We start from the raw sequence: 25,468 nt of genomic DNA on the forward strand, positions 1-25,468 counted from the left end.
AGTCTCGTGAGACACGAGACCTCAAAAAATTGAGCTAAAACTCAAGACTGTTCCTCTCCACGGAAATCTTTAGTAAAAGGCGAAAGATTTATACGATCTGAAGAGAAACCAGAGTTACCCCGGGGTGGGGCTTGGAGCCACCCAGGAGAGACACAACACCCAGGTCACTTACGGTTGTTCCCTCAATGCACCGGTCGTGCTCCCTGCATGCACGACCTCGCTCGGTTCCAAGCGGCGGAGTGGTCCAGAGCAGAGGGGAAGCCCCCGGGAGCTGGGGTCCCGGCACCCGCCCGGGCCCGTCTCCCCGCGCGCACCCTGGGTATGCAAATCCGGGGCGGGGCGGGCGCAGGTGGGGGCGTGGCTCGCTGGGGTCCGCAGCGGAGGCGGGTCCCTTGCCGGGTCTGCGACGCGGATCCCCCCGCCCGAGCCCTGCCGGGAGCGATCGCCGGGCACCCTCGGGTCAGGAGTAAGCCCCGGGCACAGCCCGGGGTGGCCCCAAGACGAAGCAGACACTCAGGTCCGTCCCAGTGGGTCAGGCTTGACCCGATCAGGGTCCGAGGGAACACGGAGCAGGTGGCACGCCGTCTGTCCAGAGGCGATGGGCAACTGTCCTGGCAGAGGGAAAGTGGAGCCCTGCAGCCATGCACCTGCCCGGGGAGTGCGGGTGTCTGTGTGGAGGTGGGTCTGGTGGGCCCGGGGAGGACAGAGCCCCCGAGGGCAGGCTGGAAGGCCGAGCGCCTGGACAGGACTTGCATTTGATCTGGGCGCTGCGCTGCGGGGCAGCGCTGCAGGGAACTGAGTCAGAGGGCGGAGGAGCGCGAGGTGCCACCCAGCGCACAGGGTGGGCTGCTGCGCTGCAGCCTGGGGTCTGTCCTGGAGACCGGATGTGGTCAGTGCTTACCTAGTCATTCCTTACCGGGTGCTTACTGTTGTTCTTTTTCCTGCCCCCCCCCCCCCCACTTTTTATTTATTTATTTTTTTTGCCACACCTGACAGTGCTCTGCACTCAGGACTTACTCCCAGTGAAGCTCAGGGGACCACATGGGACGCCCTGGATTGAGCTCAGCTCCACCGTGCGCTCAAGGTAAATGCTTTCTTTCCCCACTGTGCTATCTTCTTGTGCTCAGGGCTCAGGGCTCACTCCTGATTTTGTGCCGAATACCAAGCGATTTCTTACATACATGATTTCAAATCCTGAAAGTGAGAAAAAAAACTAATCAACCCTCTACAGAATGGATTTTTTTTTTTTTTTTGCTTTTTGGGTCCAATGGAGACGTTACTGGGCCCGCTCGAGCAAATCGATGAGCAACGGGAGGGCCTTTACTTACTTTACTTTTGGGTCACACCCGGCAATGCACAGGGGCCACTCCTGGCTCTGCACTCAGGAACCACTCCTGGAAGTGCTCAGGGGACCATATGGGATGCTGGGATTCGAACCTGGGCCGGCCGCGTGCAAGGCAAACAGCCTACCCGCTGTGCTATCGCTCCAGCCCCAACAAGATGGATTCTAATCTTCCCATTTCACAGACGAAAAAATGGAGGCTCACTGAGCTTAGGTCATGTTCAGCCGGTAGGTGCACTGTGGCTGACCTCTTGTTCTGGGCCAGCCCGGCCAGCTCACCTGCCCCACCGCACCCTTCCACAGTGAGGACTGCTGGCTCATCTCCGTTCCTTGCTGTGTGCTCCCTGACTCTGGGTGTCAGCCAAAGCCGGGCACCTACTTTGGTCTGAGCTTTGTATTGGTGATTCAGTTGCATTGAGATTTTTCCTTTTTTTTTTTTTTCCCCCATCTTTTGGTCAGAATAGGAGTTTCAGTCCTTTGGCCTGGGTGGGATGGGGGGAGGAGGCCGTACTCTCAGGAGGGACTGTTCCTGGTGAGTGGGAGGTGTTGCTAGTGCCATCTGGGAGAGACCCTGCCCCACCCCTTGGGGCAAGGCTCTGCACTCTAGCGGAACCAGAATTCATTAAAATGCGTTTAAGGCTGTAAAATGGGGCTGTCTAACCTCCACAGAACACATAGCTTAAATTCACACTTTCCTTGGTTGCTGGAGGGTTGCCCTAATCCCCTGACCTCTATAAAGATGCCTCTGACGTGCTGACTACTGACTCCTGGGCCTCTGCCCTGAGGCCAGTCTGGGCACCACACTCATGAGCTAGTTAGTACCCAGACCTGTTGTCCCGTGTTGGTGCCTGACCCTTTTCCCATCCTGTCTCCAGCTCACCTCCCATTTGGGATATGGGTGTGTCCCCTGCTCATGCCCCTGGTTACTTTTGTTTTTGTTCTTTTTGGTCACACCCAGTGAAGTTTAGGAATTACTCCTGGCGGTGCTTAGGGGGTCGTATGGGATGCTAGAGATCGAACCCAGGTCTCCCACAGGCAAGGGAAGTCCCCTACTATCAGTACTATCTATCTGGTCCCTGTTTTCTGGGCCATACCTGGTGATTTGGCCGACCCGAGTTCGATTCCTCCGCCCCGCTCGGAGAGCCCGGCAAGCTACTGAGAGTATCTCGCCCACACGGCAGAGCCTGGCAAGCTACCCGTGGCGTATTTGATATGCCAAACAGAGTAACTACAAGTCTCATGATGGAGACGTTACTGGGCCCGCTTGAGCAAATCGATGAACAACGGGAGGACCGTGACCGTGACTCCTGGCACTGCTCAGAGTACCGTGCAGTGCCAGGGATTAAAGCCAGGGTTCCCGCATGCAAAGCAGGTGTTCCAGCCCATTGGGCTATCTCCCTGGCTCCTGTGCCCCGGAACTGAAGCAGGAAGGCAGAAGATGGGTGGGGGAGGTGTGTGGGAGTCTGAAGGCTCTGAATGCTGCTCGACGCCCAAACCTTTGTGTGGTGTTCTGGGTGCGTTGCTCAGACCCTGTTATCCAACATGTGACCAATAACACACTTGCTGACAGCCACTCACCTGCTGGGCATACAACAGACCGAAGTTCCCAACACTCAGCCCGGGGCCTCCGCCACTACAACCAGCCTCCCTAACCCCCCCTCCAACTCAGTCAAGAAGAAAAGAACCAAAGTCATCACTGATGAGTTTATATAGAATATATTTCATTCTTTAAAAATAAAACTTTCAGCATAGCTAACATCTATGCAGACTACAAAAATAGACATCTTTATTATAAATAATTTATGTGGTAGGGGGTGGACGGGGATACAGAGAACCAACCAGGAATCAAGGAGCAGTGGCGGGGGGGGGGGGTGCCCAGACTGGCCGAGGGTGTGAGAGGATCCCTCAGGCTTGGTCTGCCGGGGGCGGGAAGGAAGGAACATGGGGTGGGGTAACAGGGCTGTCCTGCAGCCTCAGGTGCTGGCTTCTGTCCTCTCCAGACACAGGCACATAGAGGCCCCCCTGTGCAAGGCTGTGGCCTGACTGGAGGCAGAGGTTTGGTCTGGCTCCCAGGGGGCACACGCGTGTGTGTTTGTGTGTGTGTGTGTGTGTGTGTCTGGGGGGTGGGCAGCAGACTGGGAGGGAAGCGGACAGCAGCAGCACAGCAGGACACTTCAGGGGTCCGTCCTGCATCCAGTGAGCCCTCCACGGCTTCCCTATGACTTCTGGGGGTCCCAGCAGGCCCCCTGCTTCTGTTGCTTCACCCGGTGGCTGGGCAGGGCCCCCTGGAGCTGAGGCCGCCTGGGTTGCTGGCGGCGGGCGTGGCAGCGGGGGGCCAAGCGGGCTCGTCCGGCGCCGGGTGCGTGTAGGCTCCGGGCAGCGGCGGAGGGTGCAGGGCCACGGTCATGGAGGCGGTCACTCTGGCAAAGCTCTGGGTCAGTGGCGGAGACAACCCCCACCGCAGCCCTCTGCCCTGTGGAGCCGGGGGGTTCCTCGCCTCTGGGCTCTCCTTGTACATCTGCAGCACCTGCGGGGAGTTGGGGAGGGGGACACGGGTTGCAGGCCCCTTCCCGCACCCCCATCCCTGGAGGCTCTCGGCAGGGACAGGGTCAGGGTTGGGGGGCCGAGGCGGCCGGTGGCACCTCACAGGGAGGGTCTTCAGGAGCCGAGCAGTGACTGGGGACCCCCGGAGGGCATTTTGTCCTGTCCCTTGGCTGTCCCGCCCCACCCTCTGGGTGGCGGAGGGCAGTGGGCTCACCTCTGGCGGGGGGCCCAGGATGGACAGCAGCACAGGGAGCAGCACGAGGCCATGCAGGAGCCCCAGGAGCGTGAGTACAGTAAGCACCACGAAGAAGTACCTGGGTGGGTAGAGCAGGGTGAGCGTGGGCAGCCCCCAGCCCCCGCCCCGCAGCCCTGGCGGCCCCGGGGCCCACCCACCTGACGATGAAGTCGAAGTTGGAACCGGCCAGCATGAGCAGGCCCAGCAGGGTGGAGACGGCCCCGTCGGCCACTGGGGCAAACGTATGTTCCAGGGCACGGGCAGCCCGCAGGTTCCGGTTCCCCTGGCTGGTGAGGAAGGCCTGGGGGGGAGGGGAGGTGGGCGGGGAGGCAAGGCGGTCTTAGAACTGCTGCCTCTGTCTCCAATGTGTGCTCACCGGGCCCCTGGGGTCCCTCGTGCCTTGTTGAGGACCTGCTGGTCACCAGCACTGTTTCCTTTCTTGGTTTTTGGGCCACACCCAGGGGTGCTCAGTTACTCCTGGCTCTGTGCTCAGGAATCACTCATGGGATGCAGGGGATCGAACCTGGGTCTGCGGCATCTAAGGCCGGTCAGTGCCTCGCCCGCTGTACTATCGCTCTGCCCCCCCTACTTCCTTCTTATCTATCTCTAGGTCCCTAGAACACAAGCCCCTGGAATGCAGAGCCGTCTATATTGCTGCTGCACCTCCCACTTTTCCTCTTGGGGCTAGCGACCAAGCCGAGGGTCCCACACCCGCAGAGCACGCGCCTGGTATCTGAGCCCTGGTCCCAGCCCAGTCTCAAACCGGGCCTGGCGTGCGGCCGATGCTCGACGCGGAGGCACTGGCCCTCCCTGCCCCCGGCCTGTGCTCACCAGAGCCACGTGGACGGTGAACTCCACCCCGATGCCCACCGAGGCCACGAGGATCACCACGGGGATGGCGCTCAGCTTGATGCCCAGGAAGCCCATGATGCCGAAGAGCTCCACAGTCATCATGGCCAGGACCAGCACCTGGGGAGGGCAGGGCTCAGCCAGGGCTCCTGGGAGGAGGAGGAGGAGGCGGCGGCGGCTGGGCAGGGCGGGGCGGCGGGGAGGCCCCTCCAGGGGACTCACGATGAGGCCGGCCGTCCAGGGGCTGAGCAGCAGCAGGGCGCAGACAAGGAAGGTGCACAGTAGCAGGGTGCAGACGGCCAGCAGGAAGCAGCGCCGCAGGCCCAGGTACTGCTCCCAGAAGAGGAAGGGGGAGCCGCTGGGGTAGGCGCGCACCCCGGCCCGGCCCGCCTCGGCGCACGCCGCCCGGGCCCCCTCGATGGCCTCCACGAAGTCCGCTGTGTTCTGGAGGCCGCGCAGCAGGAAGGGGAACTGGGCAAACTCCAGGGGCTGGGCCGCCGGGACTGCAGAGCGGGGCGGCAGGGAGAGGGGGGGGCGGCCGTGAGCACGGGATGCCGCGGGCAGGGTCCAGCTCCTGCTGGGCTCCCCGGCGAGGCCCCCCAGGCACTCACTCCGGAGGTTCTCCCCCGTGGTGTCGTATTTGTCGTGCAGCCACTCGGGCGGGGGCGGGTAGAAGTTGGCCTGCGAGGCGGCCAGGCCCAGAGGGTCGCTGCTCACCCACATGGTCAGGCCCACGTAGAAGAGCTCGGGCGGGATCAGCCCCTCCTTGTCCACCAGCTTCCTCCTGGTCAGCTGTGGAGGCAGCAGAGGCTGAAGCGGAGGGTCTGGAGCCCGGGGCCCCTCTGTGAGTGCTCCCCTCCCAGCCCCCGCCCAACCTGGCCGAAGTCCAGCGGCTCCTGGGCGTCCCCCGTCTGGATGAGCAGCTTGTAGGCCAGGGCCCCATCCTCCGAGCCGTTCCGGTAGGAGTGGCGGGTGATGCGCCCAGAAGCCCAGTCCTCATCGAACGCAGCCTGGATCCCTGGGGCGGAGAGAGGAGGGCGGCTATGGGGGGCACCGCGGGCCCTGCGGGTGGCGGCCGGCCGCCTCTGCGGGGCCCCCTGCCCCTTACCCTGCAGCCAGTTGCGGTAGTAGTGCAGCCAGGTGCGGGGCGCCTGGGCCGCGGGCTGCGGCAGCACGGCCTTGAGGGCACTGAAGCGCTGGTGCAGATCAAAGAGGGCACGCTGGGAGCGGGCGTAGTCGAAGCCGCCCTGCGTCACCAGCGCCACCTCGTACAGGGAGAAGTACCTGAGCTGGGCGCTCAGGAAGGCGTGCTCCTTGGTGCCCCGAGGCACCACGTCGGTCAGCGCCAGCCCGTCCTGCACCAAGGTCGCTCCATAGAGACTCAGGCCCAGGAGCGCCCCAAAGAGCACCAGCACGATGGCCTGTTGGGGACACGGGGACGGAGGCTGAGGGTGGCCCCAGCCTCCGAGCCTCGGGCCTGCTCGCCCACCCCAGGCCGCCGTCTTACCTTGGTGTGTGACTGGAGCAGCAAGGGCGCCAGCTGAGAGCGGGCAAATTGGGCCAGACTCCAGCGGGCGCATGGCAGGGGCTTGCAGGTGGCCTTCCGCCCGGTGCCCTCCTCCTGGCCCAGCAGGTCCCGAGTGGACCCTCCCGGATTGAAGAGCTCGGAGCCCAGTGGGTCGGTCGGTGGGGGCACCAGGTGGGCATGGGGAGGCAGGATGGTGACCACATGCTGGCTGCTGGCTTCACAGTGGGCAAAGGCCTGAACCGTGGCCGTCAGGTGGGCGATGCCCACGGGCACTGTCCTGTCCGCCAGCTCTTGGGGCAGGATCTGGATCACCTGGGCAGAGCAGGGGCTGGGGAGGGCAGAGAGAGGGCTGAGCGGGGTGGGGCGGGGCGGGGGTGGGGGTGCGGGGCGAGCTGGCAGGGGCCGGCGGGCGGGTGGGCGGCGGGTACCTGGAGAAGCAGCAGAGCACGTCCAGGCGCTGCGAGTGGCGCCGCTGCAGGTCCAGGCTGAGCACCGCGGGGAACACGAGCATCACGGCCGCGAAGTTGCAGCCCACCACGATGGCCGCCTGGGGGTGCAAAGGCCAGGTGAGGCCCCCACCCTCGGCGCCCACCCGGAGCCCCGCCCTGGGCAGGGGGCAGGGACCTCACCTGCAGGGAGAAGGCCCGCAGGGCTGGGATGGGGACCAGCGCGGCCATGAAGAAGGCGACGATGTTGTTGATGGAGGTGAGGGCGACGCTGGTGCCCGTGCGCTGCAGGCACTCGCCGGTGCGCTCCTGCCGGGACAGGGAGGGGCCGTGGAGGGGCGGCACAGGGCAGGGCGCGGGCATCCTCACAGCTCTAACGGCACAGGGGCGCTGATCCCCAGCCCCAGGCACCCATGCTCAGAGACTCTATTTTTTTTTTGCTTTTTGGGTCACACCAGGCGGTGCACAGGGGTTCCTCCTGGCTCTGCGCTCAGGAATTACCCCTGGCGGTGCTCGGGGGACCATATGGGGATTGAACCTTCATTGGCTGCGTGCAAGGCAAGCGCCCTCCCCCCGTATTACTGCTCTGGCCCCAGAGACCCTTTTTTTTTTTTAAAAAAAACATTTTATCTTATTTTTGCTTTTTGGGTACACCTGGTGATGCACAGGGGTTCCTCCTGGCTCTGCACTCAGGAATGACTCCTGGCGGTGCTCAGGGGACCCTATGGGATGCTGGGAATCGAACCCGGGTAGACTACATGCAAAGAAAATGCCCTACCAGCTGTGCTATCGATCCAACCTCCCTCCCCCGCTCCCTCCGCCCCCCCCACGTTTGTCTTCAAGAGCCAGTTTGGAGGTCCTGGCAGGGGAGTAGCTACTCTACACCCTCGACTGAAGGATGGCTCATGGAAGCCTCATCCTCTAGGACCCAGAGCGTAGCTTCGGGACGGCACAAGCACAGCAGTGAGGGAGGAAGGCAGCTGCCTATCAGGCCAGCTCAGCCGGATCTACCCTAGCAATGGGTGTGTGACAGAGGTCATGGCCAGATCGCCCTCTCACACCCTGGTTTTGTTTGGGGGCAACCCCAGCAGGGCCCCGAGGATGGGAGGAGGGGCGTATCTGCTCCAGGCAGTGCTGGGTTGAACCTGGTCTCCACACAGGCCAAAAGCCTGCTCTCAGCCCTCTGAGCTACATCTCTGAACCCCTCAGCTGAGCCGCCTCGAGGAGCCCAGGCTGGAGAACAGGAGCTCACCTGGAGAGGGGTGCCAGGGGGCGCCTCTGTGAAGGCGTGTGCGAGCAGGAAGATGTCATCCACACCGATGCCCAGTGCCAAGAAGGGCAGTACCTAGGGGGGGCACAGGGCGGGCAGCTGGAGGGACTGAGGCTCCCGGGCCCTGGTCTCCAAGCCTGCCCGCCGTCCTGCAGTACCTGGGTCGTGGCAGCGTTGAAGGCGATGCCAAGCAGGGCGCAGAGCCCAAGGCCCGAGGCCACTGCCAGGGCCACCAGCAGGACCCCTGCAAGGCCCACGGCCCCCTGGGACTGGGCACAGTCCCACCGCAGCATCGTCACGCAAGCGTAGGCCAGCTGTGGGGAGAGAGCAGTCCTTCCTCTGAGCGAGGTGCGCGGAAATATGTCTCGGGGGCACAGTGTGACCGCAACACCCCTGCCATCACCCCACCGCAGAGTCCCCCCTCCCCCACTGCCCACAGCCCCACCCCATCTGCCCCTTCTCCGCTGGCACAGTGGTGGGGGTCCCTGGGTGGGAACATGGTCAGGGAGGGGGAGAATGCCACGGTCCTGGCCGGGACCCACCATGAGCAGGTAGCCCCCCGCCACGCGGGCTGTGCTGACTTCCGAGAAGGCGTGCAGGATGTCGTCCAGCGTGGTGGAGGAGAAGGCATGGATCTGCTGGGACACGTTCCCAGGCAGGGCCTCCTGGGCCAGCTGCGGGGAGGGGGTGCGAGTGTGAGGGGCGGCGGGCTGAGCGGCCGCTGCAGGGGCTCCCGCCTTGCCCTCCTCCTGCTGACCTGCACGAAACGCCGCTGCCAGGTCTGCAGCACAGTGCCCGCCTGCTCCTCGCTCCAGCCGATGTCGTGCGTCTGGTAGTCGCCCCGGAAGTGCTCGTACAGCTGCCGGGGACTCATCAGCAGGAAGGTGCTCTGCAGGGCTTCTGCCCTGGGGAGGGGGCGGGGCATGAGGGCACCGAGCCGTTGGAGCCCCCGAGAGCAGGTGGGCAGGTGGGTTTCGCCAGGACGACCTGGGTCACACCCATCAACTGCCCCCTGGCGCCGTGTAATCCCATCAACGGCCAAGACCCAGAGACTATAAAATCCGGCTCCTGGAAGCACGCGGCCGCATTTGCGGCCACATGACATCTTATTCTTACTTTGGACAACCTGGCAGGCCACCGAATGTAACCTGCCCACATGGCAGAGTCTGGCAAACTCCCCATGGCGTACCCAATATGCCAAATACCAGTAACAATGATGGGTCTCATTCTCCTAACCCTGAAAGAGCCTTGAATACGACATTCTTTAAAAAATCTCAGGGCTAGGATGAAGGAGACGTTACTGGGGCCTGCTCAAGGCAATTGACGAACAACAGGATGGTCGTGATCGTGATCGTGACCTGGCATCAGTGTGAGGGGTCTGGTGGCCCCAGGAGCCGCGTGCTGACTCTCCGAGGGATCCTACCTCAGCAACTGGCCGCGGGGGTCTCTGGTCACACCCCCCAACAGCAGCTCCTCCTGCCAGTGCATGAACTTGTGCGAGAAGCCGTGGCAGCCCCCGTTCAGCTCCTGCGCTATGTTGGGAGCCTGCAGGGCAAGGGCAGGAGATGGTCAGTGGCCGTGGGGAGGGGAAGGCTGCCTGCACGGGGCTTGGCCGGCCCTCGCCGCAGATCACGAGTCTCTTGCACACTCACACCTGTGAGCTATTCTGTGAGGGGAGAGCTGGTGTTCTGCGGAGAGAGGCCCCAGAGGGAGCAGAGGCCTGGGAACAGATGTAGGGAGCGGCCGGCAGGCCTGATGGGTGTTGGGAAAAGAGTTCATAGAAACTCAGAGTTCATACAAACAGGAAACTCGGCACACTGGTGCGGAACTGACTTGGAGTTTCTCTGTTGGAGTCCGTTTCAATCAAGGCCAGCCCTGCCTGGGTTTAGAACAAGAAAAAGGGATCGTATGCCACTGGGGATGTTCCTTAGAACTAAATGGGAATGGGACATGCGGAACATGCTGGAACAGTGGGGGCAGGGTAACAGTGTCCAGGAAGTGCGGCTGGGGCCCAGAGCCTGGAGCACGACCAACGGAGAGCCTACAGGAGGAGGAGACTGCTCAGGAAAGGGGTCCGTGCCCAGCGGCCTTGGCTGGAACTCACCTGTCTGCTCTGATGGTTCGGGGCGCTTGGCGGGCAGTGGAGGTCATCAGGGTGCAAGCAGGGTCGCCCCACGTAGGCCTGGCCCACCTGTGCCTTGTCAAGCAGCTCCCGGAAGCCCTCCAGGGAGGCAAAGGGGCCCAGCTCCTCCAGCAGCTGCTCAGGATCCAGGTTGGTCCACTGGATGTCAGGCCGGCCCCTGAGCGGGGGAGTCAGGGTTGGTGGAGGCCAGAGGTGGGTTCCCACCCTCCACAGTGCTCCTCTAGGACCTGGGTAGGACCCCAGCCGCTTCCTAGCTGGCTCCACTAGTGCCGCCCCGTGGAGGGGTGGAGGCTGCTGAGCTGTGGGGGAGGACGCGGGGGCTGAAGAAGCACAGAGCCAAGGCCCAGAGAGCGCGGACACAGCCACGTGGGCATCAGCCAGGGGCAGCCCCCTAGTCTGGATCCAACTGTGCTCAAGGCTGACTCCTGGGTCTGCGCTCAGGAATCACTCCTGTTGGATTGGGGGGACCCGGGATCAAACCCCGGTCAGCTGCGTGCCAGGCAAGCTCCCTGCCCCTTGTGTGATGGCTCCAGCCTTGTGATCTCCCTCCCTTCCTTCCTTCCTTCCTTCCTTCCTTCCTTCCTTCCTTCCTTCCTCCCTCTTTCTTTCCTTCCTTCCTTCCTTCCTTCCTTCCTTCCTTCCTTCCTTCTTTCCTTTCTCCCTCCCTCCCTCCCTCCCTCCTTCCTTCCTTCCTTCCTCCCTCCCTCCCTCCCTCCTTCCTTCCTTCCCTCCCTCCCTCCCTCCCTCTTTCCTTCCTTCCTTCCTTCCTTCCTTCCTCCCTCCCTCCCTCCTTCCTTCCTTCCCTCCCTCCCTCCCTCCCTCCCTCTTTCCTTCCTTCCTTCCTTCCTTCCTCCCTCCCTCCCTCCCTCCCTCCCTCCCTCCTTCCTTCCTTCCTCCCTCCCTCCCTCCCTCTTTCCTTCCTTCCTTCCTCCATCCCTCCCTCCCTCCCTCCCTCCCTCCCTCCCTCCCTCCTTCCTTCCTTCCTTCCTTCCTTCCTTCCTTCCTTCCTTCCTTCCTTCCTTCCTTCCTTCCCTCCTTCCCGCTGGACTATCGCTCCAGCCCCCTGCCTGCTCTATCTTTGGAAGCAAGGAAAAGGGCGATCCGGGGAGATCCCTCGCCTGGGTGGCCATGAGGTCTGGGTGAGGTTGGATCTCTTTCACTGACACCTTGCCAGCTTTGGGGTACTCCCTCCCTCCCTCCCTCCCTCCCTCCCTCCCTCCCTATTTTTAAGCAACACCAGGCAGTGCTCAGGGGTCCCTCCTGGCTCTGCACTCAGGAATTACTCCTCGCAGTGCTTGGGGTACCGTATGAGATGCCGGGGATGGAAGCCAGGTTGGCCGTGTGCAAGGCAGGCGCCCTACCCACTCGACTATCGCTCCAGCCCCCGGCCTGCTCTTTCTTTGGAAGCAAGGAAAAGGGGGATCTGGAGAGATCCCTCGCCTGATTGGGCGGCCATGAGGTCTGGGGGAGGTTGGATCTCTCTCACTGACACCCTGCCAGCTTTGGGGTACTCACGGCAAGTAGGCAGAGCCCCCTTGGAGCTTGGCTCCCTCCCAGAAGCAGTCAAGGGGGGTGAGGATCACACATGGAAACAGCTTCTCAATCATCTGCCAGGAACACCCCAGGCCCCGGTCAGTCCTGGGTCCCCTCACCTGCCCTCAGCAAACCTCTCCCCACTCCCGATCTCCTGATGTTTAGCCTCCCCCCACCCCAACACACACACACACACACACACACACACACACACACACACACACACACAGCCCTTCCCCACTGCACAGAGGTTCAACCTCCCCCCAGGCTCAGAGCCCCTCATGAGACTTACCCGCTCAATCATGCCGTTTTCAATAAGGGGAACTCCGGACTTATAGCAGATTTTGTTCAGATCCCAGGACCTGCAAAAGCCAGGGGCACAGGGCTCAGCGGGAGAGGGGTGCCCCGTCCCCGCCCGGCCGCTGCAGGCCTCCCTCTCAGCTGCTCAGGGGCTCAGCCGCACTCACTTTCCATAGAGTGATACTTGTACTTTACTGGCCGTGAGGGCTGCCTGGAGGTGGAGGCTGAGAGCCTCTGGTGTGAGGACGTTCTCCCCCTCCTGGCGTGGGGTCTGAATCAGCATCTGGGACGTGTACGCAGCCTCCTCCCCCAGCTTCTCCTTGGTGTAATGCAGTTCCTGGCTCACGCGGCTGCCCACTGCCAGAGCAGAGAGAACAAGCTGGGGGGGAGAGAGCCTCAGTGGATCAGGGCCTGGGGGACAGGCCCCTGCCACACCTCTCAGGAGTCGGCCCCCCCTGCTCCCCAACACCCCACCGGGCCCCCCAGATCCTCTTCTCAGAATCTGGGACTCGGGGCTGGAGCGATAGCACGGCGGGGAGGGCGTTTGCCTTGTACGTGGCTGACCCAAGTTCGATTCCCAGCATCCCATCTGGTCCCCCGAGCACCACCAGGAGTAATTCCTGAGTGCATGAGCCAGGAGTAACCCCTGAGCATCGCCGGGTGTGACCCAAACAGCCAAAAAAAAAAAAATCTGGGACTCTGCCAGGGCACTGGAGCCGCCTTCCCCTGCTGTTTCAGGGCCACACCTGCAGGTGCTCAGGATCTACCCTGGGCTCTGTGGTTTGGGGGCCACATGCGGTGCTGGGGATCAAACTTGGGCCTCCTGCACCCAGAGCATGTCCTTGGCCCCTCGAGCTCCCTCTCCGCCCTCTGTGCGCTTCCCGTGCTATCAAGGGTTTAAGCAGTAACCAGGTAAACTAGTAAAAGTAGTAAGTAAAGGCCCTCCCGTTGATCATCGATTTGCTCGAGCGGGCCCAGTAACGTCTCCATTGGAGACTTTGTTGTTACTGTGTTTGGCATATCGAATACGTCACGGGGAGCTTGCCAGGCTCTGCCGTGCGGGCGAGATACTCTCGGTAGCTTGCCGGGCTCTCCGAGAGGGGCGGAGGAATCGAACTCGGGTCGGCCATGTTGGCTGCGTGCAAGGCAAACGCCCTACTGCTGTGCTATCGCTCCAGCCCAGGTAATCTAGATTCGGGGCAAATAACCTAAAAATGAGATGGGCATGAACTGAGGTGGGGTGTGCTGGCAAGGGAGGCTCGATCAGTGCCTCTCTGCTCGGCGGGAGGACCACCGGGGCTAAAGGGACCACCGGGAGAACCCCCTGAAATAGGTGAGAGATGGGGTTACTGCAGACGAGACTAATGTCTACCACGCTTCTTCTGCAGAGGGGAAGGGTTGTGAGTGTCCGTGGGTCTGTGGGGCACAGTTCTGAGAGGCTCCATCTGTCGGTGTGACACTGTCTACACCACTTTGGGACAAAGCTCATGTGCCTGGCTGAGGTCGCCCATCTCCTTGTCCAGCACCTAAGTCCCAGCACGAGGCCTGCGTGTGTCTCTGTCACCCGGTGCCCTTGTCCCTGCATTAGGTGGGCCAGAGTGAAGCTCAGGAACCGGGGCTGTGGAGGCTTAGAGGAGGGCACAGGCCTGCGTCCCACCCCCCTGCGGGTTCTGTATGCCCGCCTGATGTCCAGTTCTGCTTCTACCTGTCTGGGCCTCTTCTGGGGGTCAGTGCCACCTGTGGTCCCCATGTCTGGCTTCATTGGAACCTTCATGCACCCAAATCTCTTTGTTTCAGTTTGCCACGCTGGGGATGAAACCCAGGGCCTCACCCACATGTGGAAGAACACTGGCCACATCCCTGGTTACTGATCTCTTTTGCGAGAGATCAATGATCCTCTCCTCACCTATGAGAGACCCAAACTCTTAGTAGCCTTCAACAGACTGAGCCAATCTGTTCACCCGTCGTCCCCAGCCACATCGTGCTTTGGTTTATGGGCCATCTGAACAGCACTGAGGGCTGACTCCTGGCTCTGTGCTCAGGGTTTCCTCACGGGGGGATCAGGGAACTACCCTGAGTGCTGGGGGACGGTTGGCTGCATGTGAGTCCAACACCTGCCCCGCTGTACAATCCACTCCAGCCCCCAGCCACATTCTGGTCTTCCCTCATGAATGATCTCATCCGGCCACCCCGCACTCCATGGGCACATTCTAAATATATATATATTTTTAATTTTTGGGTCATACCCAGCGATGCACAGGGGTTACTCCTGGCTCTGCACTCAGGAGTTATTCCTGGCGGTGCTCGGGGGACCATATGGGATGCTGGGAATCGAACCCGGGTCGGCCGCAGGCAAGGCAAACCATGGGCACATTCTATCTCTTTTTCCTTTTGGTGTTTGGGCCACACCTGCCAATGGCCGGGGGTTACTCCTGGCTCTGCACTTAGGAATTACTCCTGGCGGTGCTGGGGGATCATATGAGATGCCGGTGCTAGAACCCGGGTCAGCCGTGTGCAAGACTGGCACCCTACCTGCTGGACTCTAGCTCCAGCCCCAAGAGGAACATACACACATTCCACCTCCTGGTCTCCTGACTCCAGCCCTTCCCGGGCGGGCACTGTGCTGCTGATTTCACCAGGCTGAGGCCACAGCTGCCACAGGGGAGAGGGGAGCAGGCAGATAAGCTCTTCTGAGTGAGTTTCCCGACGAGGAGAGAGGAGTGGGGGGGGGGCAGGGGAGAAGGAGGGAACCCAGAGCGTGACTGAGAAAGCAAGAGAAACATTGACCTTCCAAGATGCAGCGCTAGGGCCTGGAGCTGTGGAGGCTCCGTGTAAAGGCCCTACTCTGCCACAGTGAGGCCCCAGTTTTGACCCGTGGCACCTTCCCCCACCCCTGCCAAAGATATTATCTCAGTGGTAGAGCTCTCAGGGCCCTGGGGGCCATCCTTTGCACCAAGAGGGGGAGGGGAACATCACGGAGAGTCAAGACTCCTCAGAAAAAATCACGAGAAAAAGAGAAGTCTGGGATGACAGAAGATCTAAGGAGGAAGGGGCGGAGATGCTGGCGGGAAGGGGCAGCGGGTGGAAGGGACAGTTCAAGGTTCTTACGGACTCTGCCTGGACACTTGTCTGTGCCGGGGACAAATTCTTTGCTCTCTCTAACCCTCAGCTTCCATCTGTAAAATGGGAACAATACCTACTTTGGCAGAATTAGAATCATCGTTGGCCAAAAAGTACTTAGGGAATTTCCCAGGACCAAACAGGCGCAGTTATTATTCAACGGCTGTCGGGAGAGAAGTGATGTAACAGAAAATCGAGAACTAGAGGGAAAAAGACTGAAGGTGGGAAAGGAAACAGAACAGCAATTCAAGCATTTTCTTTTTTTCCGCTTTGCTCTGCGTTGCTTTGTGTTTTTTTTGGTTTCTGGGGCCATACCGAAACCACAAGGAGTTGGGAGCCTCTTGCATGAGCAATGTTTATGGAGCCCGACCCATTCTGGGGCTCTTGCTTGTAAAGAGTATGCTTGAGCCCTTGGCTGATTTCCCCAGTTCCTCGATACGTTTGCTAAAAAACTCCGGTGTGATTTTACAAAAGGGAAAACAGAACTGGTTAAGAACATGGAGGAGACAGACATCGAAAGACTGCACTCATCTGTGGAATAGAAAGTAACAGGAAGGGAGACTCACCCCCAAGCAGAGTAGAGATGAGCACCAGGAAGATTGCTCCCCGGCTTGGAAGCCGGTCTCACTCGCTGGGGGACAAGGCAGCTCAGACAGATAAGGGACCACCAAGTAAAGGGTGCTGGGGGGGCCCACTCGGGATGGGAGATGTGTTCTGAAAACAGACTAGAGACCGAACATGAGGGCCACTCAACAGCGTTGTTGCAAACCACAACACCCCACCGGAGAGAGAGAGAGCAAAAGGGTATGGCCTGCCACAGAAGCGGGGCGGGGTGGGGAGATGAGGTGGGGGTTGGGGGGGGTGTGCACTGGGATCATTGGTGGTGGAGAACGGGCATTGGTGGAGGGATGGGTACTGAGCACTGTAGGACTGAGATGTAACCACGGAAGTTTGTAAGTCTGTAACTGCACCTCACGGGGATCCATTACTAAAAATAAAAAATCAAAAGACATTTAAGCAACCTCCTACGCTATAGAGATCCTCATTCTAATTTTGCTATCAACAAGTGGCAACTGAGGAGATCTTTGGAGACTGTGTAAATATTTTGTTGCTCCCTATATTTTCCCATTAGTTTTACCACATAATGATGATTTGTACTTAAAATAATTATTGCTGTGGATATTGCCCAATGGTGATTTTCTTATTGCTTCTGTGTCTGTTAATGTAATTGTTTTAAGTAACATTTGCGAGCAAATAGAGTGACATTTATCTAAAAAAAAGAATGACATGGAGAAGTAATTCCATCCTATAGGTAATTTAATTTGCACTTAAAAAAGCAATTGGAGCGGCTGGAGCGATAGCACAGTGGGTAGGGCGTTTGCCTTGCATGCGACCGACCCGGGTTCGGTTCCCAGCATCCCGTATGGTCCCCTGAGCACCGCCAGGAGTAATTCCTGAGTGCAGAGCCAGGAGTAACTCCTGAGCATTGCCAGGTGTGATCCAAAAAAAAAAGAAGAAAAAAAAAAAGCAATTGGAAATGAAAAAAAAAAGTAAGGTGGAGTCCATGCCCAATTCAATCAGCTAATCAGTGACTGAATAAATAGCAGTACTCTTACATAAAAAAAAAATAATAAAATAAAAGCAATCGGTCATCATCTATCAAATTAGCAAACATTAAAAAATTGGTAGCACTGGGACAGAGCTATAGCTCAGCAGTAAAATTCTTTTTTTATTTTCCCCCAGTGAAGTTCTTGCCTTACATGTGAGAGGTTCTAGGTTTGGCATCATAAAAAAAGAAGAGAAAAAAAAAAAAACAACCCAAACCTGGTGGCACCAGTGGCAGCACGCAGGAGTGCACACAGATCTACTGTGAGAATAGGGCTTGGTACAGTTCAGGGCATGGTGGGGAGTGTGGTTTGGATCAAGACCCTCAGTAATATGTCTCGTCTTTGTTCTGGAAACTTCACAATGGAGGAAGGGTCTGGGAGTTCCTGACTTCTGGGGCTCCTCTGAGCGAGTGGGAGACAAGCTGGGGGTGAGCCCAGTTAGAGGACCCGACGTGTTCCTCCCTAACTGTGCTCTGAGCCGGGGATGAATGGAGTTGGTCAGGGAGAGAACACATGGCTCCTCTCAGATCTGCCTCACTTTCAGCCCAGATTGCTCTTCTTCCTATCGCTTTCCTAAGGACCCTTGATGCTCTGTTAGGTCCCCCCCACCTTCTCTCTTCGTGCAAAGGATGGGCCCTGGGCCTCATGAGCTCTACCACCCAGCCTGACTGAGCGTATTATCTTTGGCAGGGCTGGGGCAGTGGTGCCACGGATCCAAGGCGGGGCCTCACCGGGGCCAAGTAGGGGCTCCGCACTATGGATCCGGTGTGTGCAGGAAAATGGCCAAAGACCAGTGCGACTGGACTTCTGAGAGTGAGGAGAGAACGCTGGAGTGAGGGAGGAGATCTCGAGCCCCGGGTGTGCTTAGGCGCTGGATTCCCAGAAGGCTGCAGAAGGCAACGGGGACAGGGGAGGGAGCCGGCAAGACCCCAAAAGGCCACCAGAGGGCAGTGTGGAGGCAGAGTCGTGGGGGGTCGCCTTTCTAACTAGGATTTTTCATCCTCCCTTAGGCAGACCGATTGGAGAAATCGAGGCCCCCCTCTCAGTCTCAGCAAGTAAAATTTGATGAGTCTAAGAAGTCGACTATTATAATAATTGCACCGCCTTTGCCAAATGAAGGATTTAGGCATAAGTTGGTTTTTACCAGAGCAACCAAATGGGAAGTAGGCTGATGAAAGAGGGGAAGAGGGGGCTTCTGGTAAGCCTTTTCCTCAGTTTCTTTCTTTTTTTTTGCTTTTTGGGTCACACCCGGCGATGCTCAAGGGGTTACTCCTGGCTCTGCACTCAGGAGTCACTCCTGGCGGTGCTCAGAGGACCATATGGGATGCTGGGAATTGAACCCGGGTCAGCCGCGTGCAAGGAAAATGCCCTGCCCGCTGTGCTATCTCTCCAGCCCCTTCTTTTTTCTTTTCTAAAAAATGTTGTGTGTGTGTGTGGGTGGTACACACAGCAGTGCTCAGCGCTTACTCCTGGTCTGTACTCAGGGATCACTCCTGGTGAGCTTGGGGGATCATATGTGGAATCGAACCAGGTTGGTCAAGTGCAAGGCCAGAGCCCTACCCACCAGGCTATCGTTCTGGCCCCGCTTTCCTCATTTTCAGAATAGGAAACATCTCCTAGACGACTTTCCTTTTTACCCCTGCAGCAGCTAATCAGTGACTGCATAAATAGCAGTACTCTCACATAAAAAAATTTAAAAAACAGGGAGGCAACAAGTCTGAGGACAAATTTTGTTTTTTTTTTCTGTTCTCGGAGCATGCCCAGTAGTACTCAGAGTTTTGCTTCTAGAGAGATGCTCTGGGGACCATGCGGAATTAGGAATCAAACCGGGGGCCTTGCATGTGCCAGACCACTGAGCCACATCCCTGGTCTGTGGGATTTTTGCGGGGAGGGTATGGCGGGGTGGGGACTGGGTTTTTGGGCCACACCCAGCAATGCTCAGGGGTTGGTTACTCCTGGTTTTGCATTCAGAAATTACTTCTGGTGGTGCTTGGGGACCATATAGGATGCCTGGTACTGGGGACCAAACCTGGGCTGGCTGCCAAGGCAAGTGTCCTGCCAGCTGTACTATCATTCTGGCCCCTCTTTTATTTTTTCCTTTTTGGGTCACACCCAGCAATGCAATGCACAAGGGTTACTCCTGGCTCTGCACTCAGGAATTACTCCTGGCGGTGCTTGGGGGACCATATGGGATGCTGGGAATCGAACCCAGGTTGGCTGCGTGCAAGGCAAACGCCCTACCCACTGTGCTATTGCTCCAGCCCCCCCCCTTTTTGTTTTTGAGCCATACCCAGATGTACTTAGGGGATACACTTTCACTATTGCTCTGGACACTGAGTGTGTGTGTGTGTGTGTGTGTGTGTGTGTGTGTGTGTGTTAGCGCGTGCACGCGCGCACTTATTTTTGAGCAAACACCCAGCAGTGTTCAGGGTTTACTCTTAGCTCTGCACTCAGGGGTTTCTCCTGGTGGGGCTCTGGGGACCCTATGGGGCGCCAGGGATCGTGGGTTGGCCACATACAAGGCAAATGTCCTATCTGCTGTACAATTGCTCAGGCCACCTTCCACCTAAGCTTTTTCTTCTTCTTCTTCTTCTTCTTTTTTTTAAAACTATACCCAAGAGTTCTCAGGGAGTATTCCTGGCTCTGAGCTCAGGGATCCCTCCTGGAAGAGCTCAGGGATCAAACTTGGGTCAGCAAAGCAAGTGCCCTACCCGCTGTACTATCTCTTCAGCCCTAGACTGCATTTTAAACATAACTTTTTTTTTTTTGGTACCATCCGTATAAGTAAAACATTCACTCTACCACTGACTCCATCTCCAGCTTGTATATTTTTCTCTTTACCTGCTCTAGGAAGCCAAAAACTTTCTGGGACTCACTTCACTGTGATATCTGCTTTACTGGTGGTCTGGAATAGAATCTCCGTTCTCTCTGAGGTATGTCTGTACACTGACAGCTAGAGGCAGCAACAGGCCTAAAGGATGGAGAGGAGCAGACTCTTCTGAGAGCGGTTGGAAAGAAAGGAGTGGACGAGTGGTGGGGCAATTACCTTGAAGTCTGAAATCAGGAGTTTGGTCCTGGGCATTACCCAAGACTGTGGATGGACATACCAGCAAGGACACCCCTTACCCCCAGTGTACCACCTCCAAATGTGTCACCCTAAGTGTGTGAACCCTAGCACTGCAACAGCAGACAACAACAAAGGGAGGAGGAGAAAGAAGAGGAAAATTATAAATACCCATTCCCACTTTATGAGGTGGTGGACTGGAAGAGTTGAGTAGTCAGGTACTAAAGATAAGAAATCGGGGGGGGGGGGCTGGAGGGGCCAGAGCAATAGTACGGGGGGCGGGTGCTTGCCTTATATGCAGCTGACCCGGGTTGATCCTCAGTACTCCATAAGGCACCCTTAGCATGCCAGGAGTGATCCTTGAGGTGCCGAGTCCGGACTAACCCCTGAGCACTGGCCCCCTCAAAAAAAAAAAAAAGTTGCTGCTGGAGGCCAGGTGAGGAAAGGAGAGCCCAGAACTAAAACTCCCATGGAGGGAAGGCTCCCTGCAGCCAAAACCTTCACTGGAGCGTCTGGAAGACAGTCCTGATCTACCTGGCATTTCCGAAAGGCCGTGCAAAGGGGGAAGTATTGAGCTGCTATGTCCAGGCCAGGAAAGAAAAGATGGTGAAAGCTCTTATTCCTGTCATGAAATCAATGAATGACAACAAGAATGGCCGTGTAGGAGAGGCGAGGGCTTACTGAAACTGCCTGACTAGAGCCGCACCCCAGGGAACAGAGAAATGGTACAATGGGCAGGGCTTGCCCTACCTTGCACATAGTCAACCCAGGTTCAATCCCCAGCACCCCGTATGGCCCCCTAAATCACGCCAGGAATGATTCCTGGGAGCAGAGTCAGGAGTGAGCCCTGAGCACCACCAGGGCTGCCCCCTCACCCCTCAATAAAAAAACGAGAGATGCGCCTCCAAGGCCACAAACCACAGCAAACGCCCCTCGGCCAGCAAGTGTGAGTACCCGGAGTGAGCGTCACTGCTGTACCTCTCAGCTCCCCCTCCCTGGACCAGAGGACATTTTCCGGAAGCGGATGGGCAGTGACTTGCTATCACTGGACCACTGTCTCTCAACTGAGTTCCTGTGTGTAGAAAACAGCGGAAATTTGTCCTTGCCACTACCGCCAGAATTGACACCAGTGTGTGAAAAGCCCAAACCATCTCACTGATGTGAACTCCGAGAAGCTGTGTGAACCCAGACACCAGGAAGAGGAGACCTTAGACCCAGAGAAAGAGGAGGAGAAGGAGGAGGTGTCAGATCAGAGCAAGGTGGATCAGAATACTACAGATCTGTAAATCCTGCTCTGAATCAAAGCTATTCCCCAGCCCCAGGGCTACCCACGCTCCGTATTCACTCTCGCAAATGGCCTGTTCATCCCAGATGGGCATCCTTCCTTACAGACAACCAAATAAGGGACCTGCAGCGAACGTGGGTTCGAGCTCCCACATCCTGTGGTTCTTCCCAGCATCGCCAGGAGAATTTCTGAGTACAGAGCCGGGAGTAACTCCCAAGCACTGCTGGGTGCAGTCCCCAAACAAACAAAATGAAAAAAAAAAAAATAAAAAAAGAAACAACCTAATAATTCATTCATTTCCAAAAAAGAAGAAAAAAAAGAAACTGCTGAATTGGCAACCAATCAGGTCTGCGGGAAGATTTGAGGGTGACTCCTAAGTTTAGTTTGTTTACTTTTGAACTTGGTTATTTATTTTTGTGGAGGGGCCACATGTGGAAAAGCTCAGAGCCACACTGGCAAGGTCCTGGGGGCTCGTTCTTGGCAGAACTCAGTGGGACATGCTGTGCTGGGGATGGACCCACACCAGAGGTCTGCGCTCCCGTCCTCTGAGCTATCGCCGTGGTCCTATTTATTTGTGTGGGTAGTTGCCACACCCCTGGAGGTGCGACCCTCCTTCTAAACGAATGCCTGCGTGTTTCTTACGTTCAGGCTCTACTCTCAGGCCATTTCTATCCGTGTTTTATTTTGGAAAACAATTCATCTCTGAGCCCTTTGATTTTCCAATTGATCAGGAAGGACAAACCCATTTCAGGTCTCAGCAGGATGAGCTGCGGAGAACTCTGAAATCTGCCCTGGAACTCTGATGGGGTAGGTGCTGCTTCTTCCTTTGCCTTCTGTGTTCAAAGTGAGGGAAGGACTTTATGTAAGAACCCCCTAAGTGCTCCCCTTCATCGGCTCCCCTGAGCCCCCTCAACTCCAGAGAATTCTGAGTGTTAATGGAGAGAGAAAAGACCAGGTCGGAATCACTCCTTTGACCTCAGCCCCTGCCTTGGCAGCCCCGACGGCACCAAGCAGTATTCTGGGCTGGAGGAAAAGCTATATAGGACCGGCCGTCCTCTGACACCCCTCATCCACAAAGAGCAACAGATCCCCAGGGGGGGCCTGGCCCGTTGGGTGCCAGAAGGCAGGGTCCAGAGGGTGAAGAGGCACGGGGGTCCACGTGATGTTTAGATGAGGAAGATGGGTGGTGGTGGAGGAGGAGAAAGGGAGGGTGTGTGTGGGGGAGGGGGGAGACAGACTCTATTGTGGCAGGAAATAGAAGAGTCATTTGGGACCACCCAGGCAGCGGTGGTGTGGGTGGGGGTTATGTGTATGTGCGTGTATGCACATGTGTGTCCTGGGGCCGGGGGCAGGCAGGCACAGAGAAACATCTGCTCTGGACCCCAGGGCTGGCCTAGAGTGTGTATGTGTGTGTGAGTCTGCCGAGTGCTGGGGGTAGGGTGGGGATGGGGTGTGGGAGCCCCACAGGCAGGCAGGCAGGCAGGCAGGCAGGCTCCAAGAAACATCTGCTCTGGATCTAAGGGCTTGCCAGCGTTGAAATAACTCAAGGGTGAAAGACTAACCTGGGCCCTGCCTTTGGGTGTGGTCCAGGGTTGGCGGGGAGGCCTTGGGGGAACCCACAAATCCAAATTTCTCAGGGAAAACCAGAAGGGCGTTTGATTGCTAAAGGGATGACATTTAAAGTCAAGGTCCAGGAACGTTATGGGACTGGAGAGACAGCGGGAAGGGCGCTTGCCTCGTACACAGATGACCCGGGTTCGATCTCTGGCACTTCATACAGTCCCCTGAGCCCTGCCAGAGTGGCCCTTGAGCAGACAAGCAGGAGACAACCCTTGGCACAAAGCCAGGAGTCAGCCCTGAGCACAACCACACCTAGGAGTGGCCCACCCCTGCCCCCGAAAGAAAGAAGAGTTATATCATATGAGCACTGCAGCATTCTCGTTGGCACTGCCCTCCCGTTGTTCATCGATTGCTCGAGCAGGCCCAGTAACGTCTCCAGTGCGATACTTGTTGTTACTGTGTTTGGCATATTGATAAGAAATCTTTTTTTTCCTTCCTCTAATGCTTTCACTATAAAGTGAGAGCTGGCACCATCTGACTCTCCCGTGGCTTCAAAGTGTGTATTCTGCAGGTTCGATTCCCAGCACCCCATATGGTCCCCCGAGCACCGCCAGGAGCAATTCCTGAGTGCATGAGCCAGGAGTGACCCCTGAGCATCGCCGGGTGTGACCCAAAAAGAAAACAACAACAACAACAAAGTGTGTGTTCTGTGCTGCCGCTTGGCTGGGGCCAAAGGACCCCTCCTGGGAAGGAACCACATTCACTCAGTTTCCCCAGCCTTGGGGTTCTAACTTTTCTGTTTCTCTTCGTTCGATGTGATCTCTCTTGTCTTCTCTGAGGCAATATACAATGATATTCCATTCCGTATGATCCTGTATATCGGAGCCCAGTACATAACCTACTCCCCCTGCCCCTGAAAGGAGGGTCTTGTCTTAGCTGCCTCTGCAGACCCTGCCTTTGCGCTGTCAGCATACCACCAGGGAGAGCGCTCCAAGGGTGAGGGTGCATGGCTTGCATGTCCGAGGCCCTGTGCTTTGATTCCGGGCACTGCCTGCCCCCCTGGGAGTCCCTAAGCACCGCTGGGAGTGACCCAGGACCCTCCGAGCACTGCTTGGGAGGCCGCCCCAAACGCACAAAGGTTGGGAACAGATGTAAAATAAACACACTGAGACTCACAGATAACGACGCTATAAACTCCTTTCCTTTTAGCTGCAGATGTCTGTCTCCAGGTGCGGGAGGGGGCAGAGATCCCGGGGCCAGAGCTGGGCCCCCCGCGCCAGCCCAGGCTGCTCCATCTCCATCCCAGCTCCTTGCCCTGTCCTTGTCTTTGGGCTCACCAGACCCTGCCAGCTATGGGCGAATAGTCACGACTCACCTTCTACCCAGAGCTGCTCTAGGTCCGTCTCAATGACGGCCAGGCGGAGCCCGAGCGCCAGGGCCCCGAAGGCCAGCAGTCCCAGGAAGAGCACTTTGCCACAGTGTCTCTGGATCCTGCAGCCCAGAGAGAAGAGCAGGCCCTGGAAGTACGCGCGAAGCCAGAGCGGAGCCTTCAGGCTCCCGGCTAGGATCTGGGAGGGAAAGAGGAGCGTTAGCCAGGCACGACGGCAACAAAGCAGGAAACCCTTTCCTGTTCTCACCGTGCACACCCTGTGCCCAGCCCCAGCTTCTGGGTTTCTGCGTACCCGGACTTACACAGACACGGGCCCAATACGGAAAAGAGACCGAACTCCATCCCTTCCAGCGCGCGCGCACACACACACACACACACACCCATGATCCCATGATGCCCTTTCAGTAACAGGAATGCAACCGGTCAGTTACACAGACACAGGCCCAATATGGAAAAGAGACCATCCCCTCCAACACACACACACACACACACACATACACACACACACACACACACACACACACCATGATGCGCTTTCAGTAACAGGAATGCCACCGGTCACTTACAGACACAGGCCCAATATGGAAAAGAGACCGAGCTCCATCCCCTCCAACACACACACACACACACACACACACACACACCCCCACACACACACCCATGATGCCCTTCCTTTCAGTAACAGGCATGCAACCCCCAGTGCCTAAAAGGGGGAAAAAAAGAGAGAAGCGTCCGCCGTAGAGGCAGGCCGGGGGGCGGTGGGCGGGAGGGAAACTGGGGACACGGGTGAAGGGCCAGGTGCGGGGACATCGGAAGGCTGAGACTCAAGCGGAACAACTTCGGACCTCGAGGCGGACACTGGTGCAGGGAGGAGCGCGGGAGCACTGTAAGGCCGAAACTGCAGCATGCACAGCTTTGGACCTGGGGCGACTCAACAGGCTCCCGGGGCAATTCTACAAAGAGGCACAGATCCCTTTTCTGCGGGGGATCCGCTCGCACCCGAGCCTGCCCTCTGGGGGCCGGAGGGGGACACATCCCACGCGCGCCCCGCAGCCCCGCGGGGCCCCCGCGCCCGCCCGCCCGCGCCCCGCCCCACGCTGCCCACGCCCGGCTTCGCGGCGCTCACCTGGGGGGCTGCGGCTCGAGCGGGGGGCGCGTAGCTGGGGGGCAGCGGCCCCAGGGACGGCGGCCGGGCCATGGCAGCCGGGAGCGGGGGCGCGGGCACCCCCAACCCGCGCTATCTGGGGTCTCC

The 25,468-nt window shown here is 58.2% G+C and overlaps 1 protein-coding gene and 1 non-coding gene across 3 annotated transcripts; both read right to left on the reverse strand.

The window, feature by feature from the left end:
- Positions 1–117, reverse strand: LOC130039127 (U5 spliceosomal RNA). The gene has a single exon (XR_008794840.1). It is a non-coding gene; the product is annotated as a U5 spliceosomal RNA (small nuclear RNA).
- A 3,485-nt stretch (positions 118–3,602) lies between these two features.
- Positions 3,603–25,468, reverse strand: PTCH2 (patched 2). Of its 2 annotated transcripts, XM_056130903.1 has the most exons (22): positions 25,343–25,468; positions 24,202–24,394; positions 12,358–12,547; positions 12,183–12,252; positions 11,873–11,964; positions 10,319–10,514; positions 9,638–9,759; positions 8,972–9,119; positions 8,757–8,888; positions 8,373–8,528; positions 8,197–8,289; positions 7,128–7,253; positions 6,927–7,045; positions 6,478–6,826; positions 6,079–6,391; positions 5,846–5,988; positions 5,582–5,762; positions 5,193–5,473; positions 4,953–5,090; positions 4,280–4,422; positions 4,101–4,200; positions 3,603–3,869 (listed from the first exon to the last, which is right to left on the reverse strand). In XM_056130903.1, exons 1-22 carry the CDS (start codon positions 25,412–25,414, stop codon positions 3,603–3,605), a joined length of 3,624 nt encoding a protein of 1,207 aa, XP_055986878.1. In that variant the 5' UTR covers positions 25,415–25,468. The 2 variants fall into 2 exon arrangements, with proteins under 2 accessions (XP_055986878.1, XP_055986879.1); XM_056130904.1 differs by lacking the exons at positions 3,603–3,869; positions 4,101–4,200; positions 4,280–4,422; positions 4,953–5,090; positions 5,193–5,473 and having other exon boundaries at positions 5,633–5,762; positions 6,079–6,166; positions 6,255–6,391.

The sequence above is a fragment of the Sorex fumeus genome, unplaced genomic scaffold (assembly GCF_029834395.1).
Source record: "Sorex fumeus unplaced genomic scaffold, SorFum_2.1 ptg000082l, whole genome shotgun sequence".
Classification (NCBI taxonomy): Eukaryota; Metazoa; Chordata; class Mammalia; order Eulipotyphla; family Soricidae; genus Sorex; species Sorex fumeus.

What these genes read in the sequence shown, in the direction of transcription:
- PTCH2 (XM_056130903.1), bottom strand. Translation starts at nt 25,414, where the DNA reads ATGGCCCGGCCGCCGTCCCTGGGGCCGCTGCCCCCCAGCTACGCGCCC. An exon ending in CCTGGACGGCCGGCCTCATC is followed by an intron (nt 5,091 to 5,192) that starts GTGAGTCCCCTG and finishes TGCCCTCCCCAG; the next exon opens with GTGCTGGTCCTGGCCATGAT. An exon ending in AACTTCGACTTCATCGTCAG is followed by an intron (nt 4,201 to 4,279) that starts GTGGGTGGGCCC and finishes CTACCCACCCAG; the next exon opens with GTACTTCTTCGTGGTGCTTA.